General features: G+C 39.1%; 1 protein-coding gene across 8 annotated transcripts in view; it reads right to left on the reverse strand.

The window, feature by feature from the left end:
• CCDC141 (coiled-coil domain containing 141) overlaps positions 1-12104 on the reverse strand; it is a 226410-nt gene that overhangs the window by 49936 nt on the left and 164370 nt on the right. For all 8 annotated transcript variants that reach the window (XM_044242441.1, XM_044242437.1, XM_044242436.1 and 5 more), the window contains 3 exons: positions 11242-11361; positions 9367-9558; positions 3633-3812 (listed from right to left, as the gene is read on the reverse strand). In XM_044242441.1, the coding sequence (XP_044098376.1) occupies positions 3633-3812; positions 9367-9558; positions 11242-11361 (492 nt within the window). The remainder of the gene's footprint in view (positions 1-3632; positions 3813-9366; positions 9559-11241; positions 11362-12104) is intronic.

A 12104-nucleotide genomic window follows, 5' to 3' on the forward strand; every position in this document is an offset into this window, starting at 1 on the left:
AGTGATGATGTACTTGGCACACTTAAATATTGTGACCACTCAAGAAGACTAAATAATTTGTCCAAGGTCTAGTTAGTAAACACAATACTCATTCTACTTCTGTGTAGGGGCATGGAAAAATTCGCCATGCTCTTATCTAATAGGGTACTAAATTACCCATTTTCCATTTGAATTCAGGCACAGGAAATGGTGTGCTTTGTTTTCTAGATACATTGATAACAGGAAGGCAGGATCCTGGATATCATCCTTGATATTCGCTGTTATAAATTAGTAAGATGGCACTTTCATCAAGATGTCTGCCAGATTTCTCACCTAAATCAATTTCTCTAATCCTAATGATTTTTTTTAAATAAACTGAAAATTTTTCAGTTTCAAGCTTGAACAGCAACCCAGTTGAGAGCAGAACACTCAGTGGAAAATGCCAGCTGGCCTTCTTCCTTTTTAACAACGGAACTGGTTATCACATTTCAGCAATAATGTTTGCTTAAAAGCCTAATGGTCCAAAAAATATGAAAAGAATTAAAAATGTGTTTTACTTGCTTTACCAACACTTTCTTATCTCGAAATGTCACTGAACCAATATAGTTAACTATTATGTACACCTTAATATTTATCAACAAAGAGGATTTATTAAATGAAAGTGGTAAGGCTCTCAGGGTAAAGCATGTGTTTTATACATAACGTCTGAGATTTGATAGATTTGATTCATAGGTCCTGCCAAAGCAGAACTCCATGACTGGAAACCAAGAGAAACGTAGACAACAGAAACAACTTCAGGCCCAGATGTTGGAATTAGCTGACAAACACTTCAAAAATACCCATGATTAATATGGTCAAGAAAGTACAGTAGAGATGCAGAGAAGACAAGAGAGAGAATTTCACTGGCAATTGAAATCTAGTAAAAAAAAAAAAGATCCACCTGGAAGTGTCAGGGCTGAAAAATAAATTTCTGAAATGAAGCTAGTAATAAAAAGGATAGACATAAAAATATAGTTTGCAAATATTTGGATTTCCTTGTGACTACAAATTAGAGAAGTATACAATCAAGAGATTGAAGACTATATGACAAAGTAAAAATGAAAAGATGATAGATAATACATGTTCTATGTGTTCCAAATAAGAAATAACTTGATTAGTTTTTACAATAAAGCACCCATATTAGATAAGAACATGCTCAAATTGCTTAGCAAGTTTTCTCTGATACTTGAGAATAGCATTCAATAAATTAGCACTATTTAACACTTACTTTGTTTCCACACAGATTTAATAAGAATAGTCAATATTCAAGAATAGTCAACAGTCACCTTCAAACAGCAAAGGTAGACATAGAGTAGATAAAAAGAAAATCATAGCTCAAGTGGATGAGAATAGTTTTAGAACCTAACTCTTCCAAATGAACTCAGACTCCTGACTGGGATTCCTCACAGTTCAGAGTAGTGGGAAAATTGCCGATATCAGTTATTTTTGCAAACTGACAGAAAATAAGAGAAGGGCCAGAAAGTTAGAGAAAGGAAAATGCCCTCATTTTCACAAGTGGGAAAAGGATGGGCCAAATCCTTTACAGATCAGTAAGCCTTACGCTGAAAATCAGTGCATATCATGAATTAAGTAGTTTGTGAGCACTTTGGAAAGAATTCCTTCATCACAAGGAGTCAAACTGATTTATGCCAGATTATACTTACATAATTGATAGGGTACTTAGTAGATAGGCCTTCTTTTGAGCTGTCTCTCTCAACACAGACTTAGGAAAAAAGTTGTGAATTAGTGGTCGAAATGAAGTACTATTGGAGGTGTCTATGACTATCTAATAAACGGGTTAATCCAGGGATGGCTTAATGGATTGGGAAATCGACTTAGCCTTAGACACTTTTATTAAAAATCTACTTAAAGTCACAGAAGACCTTCTTATCAAATGTATAGAATTAAATTCAGAAAACATGGCTAATGCAGTAGAGAGCAGGTTCCGAATTAGTTTAAGACAATGGAATATGGGAGAAAACTAATAACATAACATTAAAAAGGAATAAATATAAAGTCCTGCATAAATGCCTGACCAATATAAGATGGGAGAGAAGTCACTCAGTAGAAATTGCAATGAAAATGTAAGAGGAGTTTTGTTTGTTTGTTTGTTTTAAGATTTTATCTATTTATTTGACAGACAGAGACCACAAGTAGGCAGAGAGGCAGGGGGTGGGGGGAAGCAGACTCCCTGCTGAGCAGAGAGCCCGATGCGGGCGGGGCTCAATCCCAGGACCCTGAGATCATGACCTGAGCCGAAGGCAGAGGCTTAACCCACTGAGCCACCCAGGCGCCCCGAAAATGTAAGAGGAGTTTTATTTGATCACAACCCTAACATGAACCAGCAAAGCATTTACTGCATTTACTGCTAAAAATGTTTTTATACTCCTAGGTCTCCTTCTTGAAGAATGATGTCAGCTTTGTTGTACTTTGTGTTGAAATTGGACCTCACTTTTTGGTTACATTTTATTAACAACTTTGACTTTTCTAAGCCATAGAAAATTCTGGGAGAGAGAACTGGGATAGAAAAAGAAGTGAAGTTATCTCATAAATAATAGAATGGATTTCTATGGGGTTAGTTACTAGAAAAACCCAGTTTAGACATAGCAACTATTTTCAGTGTTTGAAGGATTTTCATGTGTGAGAAGAATGAAATATGAACACTTTTTTTCCCTGTGTAGCTAAAGAGGGTTAGAAACAGATATAAAGACAGATCTGGCTTAACAATGAAAAAAAAAAGTTAACTAGTAGCAGGCATTTTGTATAACGAAATGAGCAGTTTCATTAGAAAGATACTTGAGGTATTAAAGAAGAGGTAGATTAGCCATTTTTTTAAAACTTTGTAGAGAAGTTTATATGGGTCAGAGGTTGATATAAAGATTCTCAAGTATTTTACAGATACAATTTGACAACTAAAATTTAGAGTACATTTTTATTTTTTTTTTAAGATTTTATTTATTTATTTGACACAGAAAGAGAGAGAGAGACCAGACAGAGAGGGAGGGGGGAAGCAGGCTCCCTGCTGAGCAGAGAGGCAGATACAAGACTCAATCCCAGCACCCTGGGATCATGACCTGAGCTGAAGGCAGAGGCTTAACCCACTGAGCCACCCAGGCGCCTTAGAGTACATTTTTAAATATAATGGAGTTTCACTATGAAAAGATCTGCTATAGTAAGAAATTCTTCAAAATGATGATTCACCCTAGATGTTTTCTTTAACCCCTGGAAATTTTATAACACTTTGTTGCACTTTCTCAAAATAACACAGAACTTTTGGATGGACTTCTAACTGAGGAACTGAGGTCGCTATGTAATAATGACAATACTGTATTTGAATTATAGTCACTCTTTCTTCTTCATAGTTAAAAAAGCCTTTGTTAGCAACGGATAGGAGGTCTAAGACCAGATAAACGTATAAGTGCTCGACTTTAGGACTGTTCTAGGTTGAATAAAGCTAAAAAAAATAATAATAATAAATAATAACAATAAAACAAAAAACAAAAAACAAAAGCAACTTCTTACATCAGCAATGCTGATTAGCAGACAGATGAATTGGTTCTGACTTTGACAAAGAATCCTTGCAGAAGGTGTAAAACATTTAATGTCGTTCTTACCATATTTATTAAATTAAGGAACTCAAGCCCTAGATCTTTAGTTAAAAAACTCCTCTTCAAAAATAGCTGCCACTGCTTCTCAGCTGAATCTGATCGATGCTTGACTTCAGCATCATCCTCTTCCTTCTGCAGGATTTCAGTTTGGTAAAATTCCTTTAGGCTCTGATACTGCTCCTGTACCTAAAAGGAAAAAAAAAAAGGAGAATATAAATGAAAATTAAGAACACTTAAAAACATTTTTAAAGAAAAAATAGCAGTAAATTCTAATAAAAACCTATATAAAAATTAAACAAACCACATTTCAGAATTCTTTAAGTTTTTATTGAATATTGTCTATTTACTAAAAAAAAAAAAAACAGGAAAATCTGTTTAGGTTGTCGACATATAGGACTACCCCTCAGTAGCAAATTAAGCTGACAAGTTTGTTACCTGTAAGATCTCATTACCATAAGCAAAACCATATTTATGTATTACATATGTGCATGTTTTGCACTGGGGACAATTTGCATCAAAGACCTGTGTGGTTCCCTTTAAAGTTGAGTTTTATAATTCAGAAGGAAGATACACACACACACACACACACACACACAACCAGGGAATACAAATCAGAAAGAAGGAAATGTAAGCCAGTACAAATTATTTGTAATTATTAATCACAATTTCCTTCTAATCAGTGATAAACCAGAATAAAAAAGCACAAACAATTACTAATTTTCTCTGCAAGTATTAATATTAAGCTGCCTCCCTAAGCTTATCTTACTGAGATATAATACTTCACCTGCCTAAAATTATATTTTCTCATTTGCTAACCAATACTAGCAGTACTGGATTATTTTAAATCACTCTCTTTGATTAGAGCTTATATAAAATCAAATGCCCCCATGGAACTATAGATTAACATATAATTGGGTAATGTAAAAATAGTAGAAAAATTCTGACACAAGCCTTTATGCATTTTGGGTAATATTTAATGGTTAATAGAACAAGACTCAAAGAGCTCATAACTACCGAGAGCGATCTAAACAAGGTGAGAAATTTCAGGCAATGGTTAGTCACCATATTTTAAAGATATTAACATCATTCTTCATTTAAAGGAACCTAATAGATGGACCTGCAAATGGTGCTCAGAAACAGAAGTTCTATCCTCATTTCCCATTTTCCATTTATTCATGGTTCTGTTTTGCTGATGCTTGTTTCCTCAGCCTAAAATGAGCTTTCCACAATTTTCTGTTGCTACTTATCCTTCCTAAACTAGTGAAAATGCTACTTCCTCCATGAAGGCTCCTAAGATTCCCCACTAAGCATTAAGCATTCATTTCCTTGGGTTCCCAAAGACCGTTCTGGGGGAAAAATAACCATAAGCAAATTATCGCAACACAAAGCTAAGTATAAGCACAGGGTTATACGCCTGCTGAGAAGGGACCACAACGTCTACATGGAGTAAATAGGGAAGAATTTAGGAAAGGAAGTGACCTTTGATCTGTGTCTTTCAGAATTGTCCAGGGTGAAAAGCAGTAGAAGGGGATCCCAGACGGAAAGGTTAACAAGTGTGAAAACTCTGGCTAGTTCAGAGCGCAATAAAATACTTAGTCTGAGTGAAGTTCAGGTTGCCCGAGCTGAGCGGTTAAGAAAGAAGCTAGAGGAATCACAGTGCCTGGTAAAGCTGGCCGGCAGGTTTCAACTTGTTTTCTACCTTAACCAACAGGATGCCACGGATTCTCATTAGTTTGAAACAACTGATAGCTGTCACAATAGTTCAGAATTAGCATGACAACTATCAGCATTTCGGGGGGCAGTGTATGCTACGGGTTGGGATGTCAATCTGATGGTCTGTCAGTTTTGTGCAAATCTCAAAACATAAATTTTAATTCATCCTCCTACTCCAACGGCTCGAAGAAGCCTTCAGTACAAGTGAGAAGGACGCCATGTAAAGGAATTCCCTTGAATCTGTATTGGTTTATGCTAAAAGGGAATTAATGATAAACTTTAATACTTCATCCATTTTGGAGGAAAGTTATTTATAATTTGAAAAAAAAGTTATTTATAATTTGTTTTATAAGTTACATTTGTCATATTACCCTAATGTCAGGAGTTAACATGGTAAGATTTGCTTTAGAATGACCATTTATCGTCAGGAGTGAAGTGAGAATTATAGGAAACGGAACAGGCAAAAGACAACTTCTTTAAGCTGAACAAGAGATGGTGAGGGCTTGAACCGAGGAAGTGATGGTTCAGGTGGAGGGGAAGGAGAATTCAGAAATCTTAAAGGTTGTCCCTATAGATAAACAAAGGATAGCATGGCCTTTGATACAGGAAAAGCTAAAAGGGAGGAGACTGGGGATTAAACTTCAGCTTTGACATTTACTAGCTGCTTGATCACCTAACTTCTCAGAGTCTCAGTTTCCCTCATTTGTGAAAGAGCAATAATAGTAACTAAACAGAGAGGTGTTATAAGGATTAAACGAAATCAGGAATGAGGACAGTTGGGTGGCTCAGTTGGTTACATATATGCCTTTGGTTCAGGTCATGATCCCAGGGTCCTGGGACTGACCCCACCTCAGCCTCCCCACTCAGCAGGGAGTCTGCTTCTCTCTCCCCTTTTTACCCCCTCCCTCCCTACTTGTTCTCTCTCTCTCACTTCTGAATAAGTGAATAAAATCTTTAAATAAAGAAATAAAATCAGGAATGAAAAGCACGGGACCTCGTACAAAGTAAGTGCTCATTGGGAGAGGTCTTGGAAAAGATTCTGAAGCTTCTATACAGGCCTTCTGAAAACTGATGGGGTCATTAAGACACAGAAGAACACGTTTGACAAACAGATAACTGGTGGTGTTTTGTTGAAATTCAGGAATCTCCAGGATATATAGGGAATTAGTATGATGGGAAGTTGAAAGCACTGATCTGGGGCTTGGAAGAATGGGGGCTGAGGAGCCATTTGAGTTATTGGTGAATTAAAACCACACGTAGGGGTATGATTTTGTATAGAAAGTGTACAGAATGTCCAAAAGAAAGCACAGGCAAGAGCTCCAAGACCCACCACGCCTCAGAAACAGAAATCTAAGTGAGGGAAAAGGAGAAGGAACAGATAAAGAAGTAGGCAAGATGATGCCACTTATGTGAATATCCAAATAAGGTACCTCTACAGAGGCAGAAAGCATTTCTGGGGGCGCCTGGGTGGCTCAGTGGGTTAAGCCGCTGCCTTTGGCTTGGGTCATGATCTCCAGGTCCGGGGACTGAGCCCCGCCTCGGGCTCTCTGCTCAGCAGGGAGCCTGCTTCCTCCTCTCTCTCTGTCTGCCTCTCTGCCTGCTTGTCATCTCTCTCTGTCAAATAAATAAATAAAATCTTAAAAAAAAAGAAAGCATTTCTGATCTTGCCTGAGGCTGGAGGGTGGAAGCCAGGACTGACTAAAACTATGCAGCAAGCCCCTATTTGGGGTGACAGAAATATTCTAACACTGGAGTGCAGTGATGCCTGCACGGCTCTATAAATACACTAAAACTCCTCACACTCTAAAATAGGGGAATTTTATCCTACATAAATCATACTGAGACAAATCTGCCTTTTAAAAAGTCACGGGAGGTAAGAGCAAGACAGTTAAATAAATGTGGCGGAGAGATTAACAGGAATGAGGACTGAAAAAATAAAGCGTCTCATTTGTCCTCTAGCAAGTAGCTTATCAGAACACTTTTGATGGAAGGAAGGTGGTGGCAAATGACAGGACTGAAGAGGGAACGCACCAGAGGCAGCAGGGCGAGGCGTGGGGAGGACCCGCAAGCAGAAGCCGGAAGCAGCGTCTCCCGGTTCCGAGAGCGCAGGTGCAAAGGGAAGGACAGCCACAGAGCGGCAGCCTCGGTGAGGGTACCACCACCGGCCATGGCTGTATACCCACGAGAAGGAAGCAAGGGAAAAAGCAGATTGGAACAACTGGAGTTTGGAGCTAGCTGAAGTCGATTCGGAAGGGCACAGGCGTGTGCACGGAGGCACCGACTGCTGATTTGTGTTGTGCGCAAATAGAGGCTTCATGTTATTGGCAGCTGGGGGACGCTACGTGTCAGTAGCTTTGCAAGTCGAAGGAGGTCAAGGGTTTTTTGTGTCACATGTATCAGTCACATACGAGGAAAGGGTGCTGGTTGAGATTTAGGGATGGAAACTGTGGTAAGACGTTTGAGAATTGCTACTGAATGGGCGCCAAGGAGGAAACATACTGGAACCCCAGCAATGGCAGAGACCCGTTCATTGTAACGGTGTCAGTCAGCACAACTGCATAATTTTCTGCAGGAGTGTCTGAAAGCTGAATAAACAGAGCGTTGGATTGGCCTGGTATTGGGAACTGGCAGGGAGAACAGGGTAGACGGCAAGGAGATGACGGCAAGGGGAGCGGGCTGGAGATGAATAACCAGGACCTGGTGAGGAAAGAAGGAAAGCCTGAAGGGGTCAGAGGGTGACAGACTGAGAGCACCGCCAGGCTGAGAAGGACAGAAGGCTCTACAGAGAGGAGAACAGATTTAGTGAGACCAGGGAGGGCGGAAGGACATGAGGTCATTCTGAAAAAGTGTTTCTTGCAAAGCTAAGGCCCAGCGCTAGAAAGACTCTTAGTCCCAAAGACCAGAGCAGGCATGGAAGTAGATGCTGAACTAGAAGCCAAGCAGGTGCATTTCTGGCAATGGTGACACAGAAAACAGCATTTCTTTGCACCTCGTCCACCATTTCAAGTTCTGACTAAAAATGTTCAACAAGATAATCCTGTCAGTTGCAACACCACTCCCAAACCATGAGGGTTCAGGACTAAGAAAAACTAAATAAAAGTTTAGGTGACTAAAGGTGGAGTATAGATGTGGAACAGGAGGCAGTGGTTACCTGAGATTTGCAGGGACTGGGCATGGCCTTCCCTCTGAGTGGGGAGAATTCAGCACATGAGGGAAGGAGAGCTGACAGGGGAGACTGTGCTTAAGCAGGACACTTGGCGGGGGGACAGGGGTGGTGGGAAGGGTGCCAGTGGGAGGGTCGGGGTGAGAAAACAGAATTCCAGCATGCTCCTTAACTTTGGTTGGCTTTACCCTGAAGTTGACGGTGTAGGTTCTACCTTGCGCTAGGCCAGTGCCCGCCTCCCTGAGAGCTGGGGAGTGTGCCTGCTCCTAGGTGGTGCCCTAGCCCTTTTTGTTATTCTCTCAGAGACTGGGATCTCTGAAAGATGGTCGTAGTCTATGAATTGTAGTCTATGAATCGTAGTCTACGAGAGGGAATTTCACAGATTCTCTAGTACAAACCTGTCAAGACAGTGCCTCAGAAGACACTCTCTGAGGTAAATTTGTTAAAAGCCATCAAACAAGACAGATCTGAGATGACCCAAAAGCCCGTAATTTTTTATTCTGTGTATGTATTTTAAATGAATCACAGTAATTGTTGAGTATTCAGAGAGATCCATGGTAAAAGGTGACTTATTTTTAAATGATTTTGTTCTATGTTTAGGATATTATAAATGCTTGTAGACCACAGTAAAGAGTGTTCCAACACAACCACCTTGCTTATTTGTGAATATATCTACACCTAACAGTTGCCTTATTTTTTAGGAAAACAACCTACTCTTTGAATCCTTGGGTGGTGCCTTGGGCCAGTGAATAAGCATGGGAGTGGAGGATACGGGACTATCCAGCAGGGCTTCTATCCCCAGAGAAAGCGGGAAGAAGGGCAGAGGTCACCTTGCTGAAGAAGGTCAGCGTGTAGGCACCGTACCTCTTCTGAGGACTTGAGAAATGCCACATAAGACTGCAGGACTTGTGACCTGGAGCTGATCCTTTGGCCAAGTATTTTTAATTCTTCCTCTAACCATTTAGCTTTAGAAGAAAGCAGTGCCACTTCGTCAGGTTCAAATTCATTTTTCTCTGTCATAAGCTTTGCAGCTGTTTCTAATTCATGTGCTGTCTCCTATGAAAGCAAAGCACAGGAGGTCAGAAGCTGACAGGGGAATCATGAACATTCACATTTCATTACCTTCTGTACATCCATCTATTACGATTATTAATTGAACTTGTACCAGAACTCTCCTCAGTGAAAGAAAGGCACAACTTTCAAAACTTAAAAAAAAAAAAAGTTATCTTAAAATGAAAACCATCTCAAATTATTCTGTCACTATCAGCTCTGCTTTTCATTTGGAACATTCTATTTTTTGTGTCACAAAGAGAGGACAGGCTGTTTGGTATGAAAAGTTATAAAACAAAATGGCAGAAATGTTTTAAGTAAGTTAGTTATACATGAGGATTGCTTTATGAAATTTAACAATAGCTCTAGCAAATACTTAAGCTAATTTTGTTATACAGGAGATGGCAAGTTTATAGAAATTATTTACTCCTTGTTTAATTTATTAAAAAATGGCATGTCACTTCTGCAGTCTTATTTAAATCTTTGTCTAGAAGTGTTTTTGAACAAGGGTAGGGGAAATGTTACACACGAAATCTAAACAGCCTACAGGGCTGCTCTTCTGGGTTTTCTTTTGAGTGCAATTTCTGGCAAGTAAAATCTCATGGATAGAATGGATAAGCAGGTATGGTAGGCATTACATCTACAATTGCCACAGAAAAAGCCATGTAGAATTTTATGTGAGGCTGAGCTAGGAATCAAGCAAAAATGAAAGAAAAAAGCTTCCTTGTCATTTGCAGCAAGAAGGAATTGCTTCCCTGCTTGTGTTTAATATGCTTCCCAAGTACTCCACTGAATGAAGCTAATTTTCATTTCCAAGTGTTGCTTCCAGATAGCACTCTGGGTAGGAGGAAGCAGAGGAGTTTCTCCCCTTGCCATTTCCTCCCTCTTTCTAAAATTCTTAAAATTAAAAAAAAAAAAAAGAAATTGAATTCAGACATATGTTTTATTTTAAACATTTGAAATAATGAGTTTTTAAAAATTCCATTTAAAAAAGTCAGTTTGTGATTTCCCAAACATGAAGGAGGTCTTCTGGCTGAGGACCGAGGGAATAACAAGGCTGTTGCCTACGGACTTGGGTGAACCTGGAGAGGTGCTAGACTCACCTTTCTGAACATCTTCTGGGGCCGGCTGGGGCTCAGTGTGGACATGGAGCTAGCAGGAATATATTCGAACCTAAGTCCCAGGGGAAAGGGGTGAAGAGGAGCTAGAGAAGGTACTGAGAAGAGGAGGGTATTTTCTATCCCTGAACAGGGGGCTTGAGACAAGATTGTGTTTTTATTTGCTTCCTGGAATCTTGCATTAATGCATGTTGCTTCTGGGAAATTTTCTTTTGTAAGTTACTCTAGCAGAAAATCACAAATGGTCTTAGAAAAGCACTCTCTCTGAGTCCTGTGGCATCCCAAAAGGAGTTGTTAACATCTTCTCCCCAGTGAGGAAAAGGGGCCAAATGAGTGTTTAATACCAGGTTACAAAGTTTCAATGAGCTCAAACACCCTAAAAAATGCACATACAAGTATAAATAATTTAGATCCACATAATGGAAGTTTTAAGTCATAATTTACCACAAATATTACTGTAGAATTGCAACCTTCAAGAGAGCTAGCATTAATTTCTGTTGCCATTGAATATAAAGAAAATAAGGCATATTTATAAAATCATAACCACAATAATAATTCCTATTTAATTTACCTTAACTTGCATATCTAGCTCCAAGTATTTACTCAAAATCTTCCCCGATTCAGAAAGGTTGGAACCGACATCCATTGCATTGGAAAGTACTGGACTGATTTTCTGAATTGACATTTCCACCTTTAGCAATAAAGAATACATTGCAGTCTTAGTAATAGGTACTTGCACACATATTTGCCTATGTATAGAAAAGATAAATACTACTCTCTCCATTCCCATTGTACTTTAAATGGATATACCAATTTTCATCTAAAAATAATTTTAAATATTTTGGAATGTCATGGTTAAATTAATAATGTTGCTCTTCATATGAGGTAATACTACTGACCCACGAAGAGAGAGTATATGTTTAAAGATATATATTTATAAACAGACACATATTTTATTAATAACAATGAGATATAAACAATCACCCATACCTTCTAAGACTTTATCACCTATATTGCCTAGAAAGGAGAATGCACCTGCTAACACATCAGCAGAGATGAATTTATCTAATTAATTAACTCACAACCACCCACTGTAAGTTGAAGGGGGCCCAGTTTACAGGCACATCATGAAGTAAAGGTCCAAAGCCTGGGTATTAAATCACCTGCAGGGCTGCTATATTTAGGGACCCTGGGGCAGTACCAAACCTTGTACATGTGACATTAAAACACGGAGACACACGTGGGCCATGCTATTGATGAATGTCAGGGACTATGATTTGATTTTTAGTACACACAAATCAATGGAAAAGTAATCTCTAAAGGTTTCTATAACATCCAAGTTACGCTCTTCGTCTCCTGGCTCTCACCAGGGTCCATACTTTCCAGAGTCAAGTTGGGTCTGAATTGGCAGTCAGACAAGGAGCAACAGTTGTC

This window comes from Neovison vison, chromosome 3 (assembly GCF_020171115.1).
Source record: "Neovison vison isolate M4711 chromosome 3, ASM_NN_V1, whole genome shotgun sequence".
NCBI lineage: Eukaryota > Metazoa > Chordata > Mammalia > Carnivora > Mustelidae > Neogale > Neogale vison.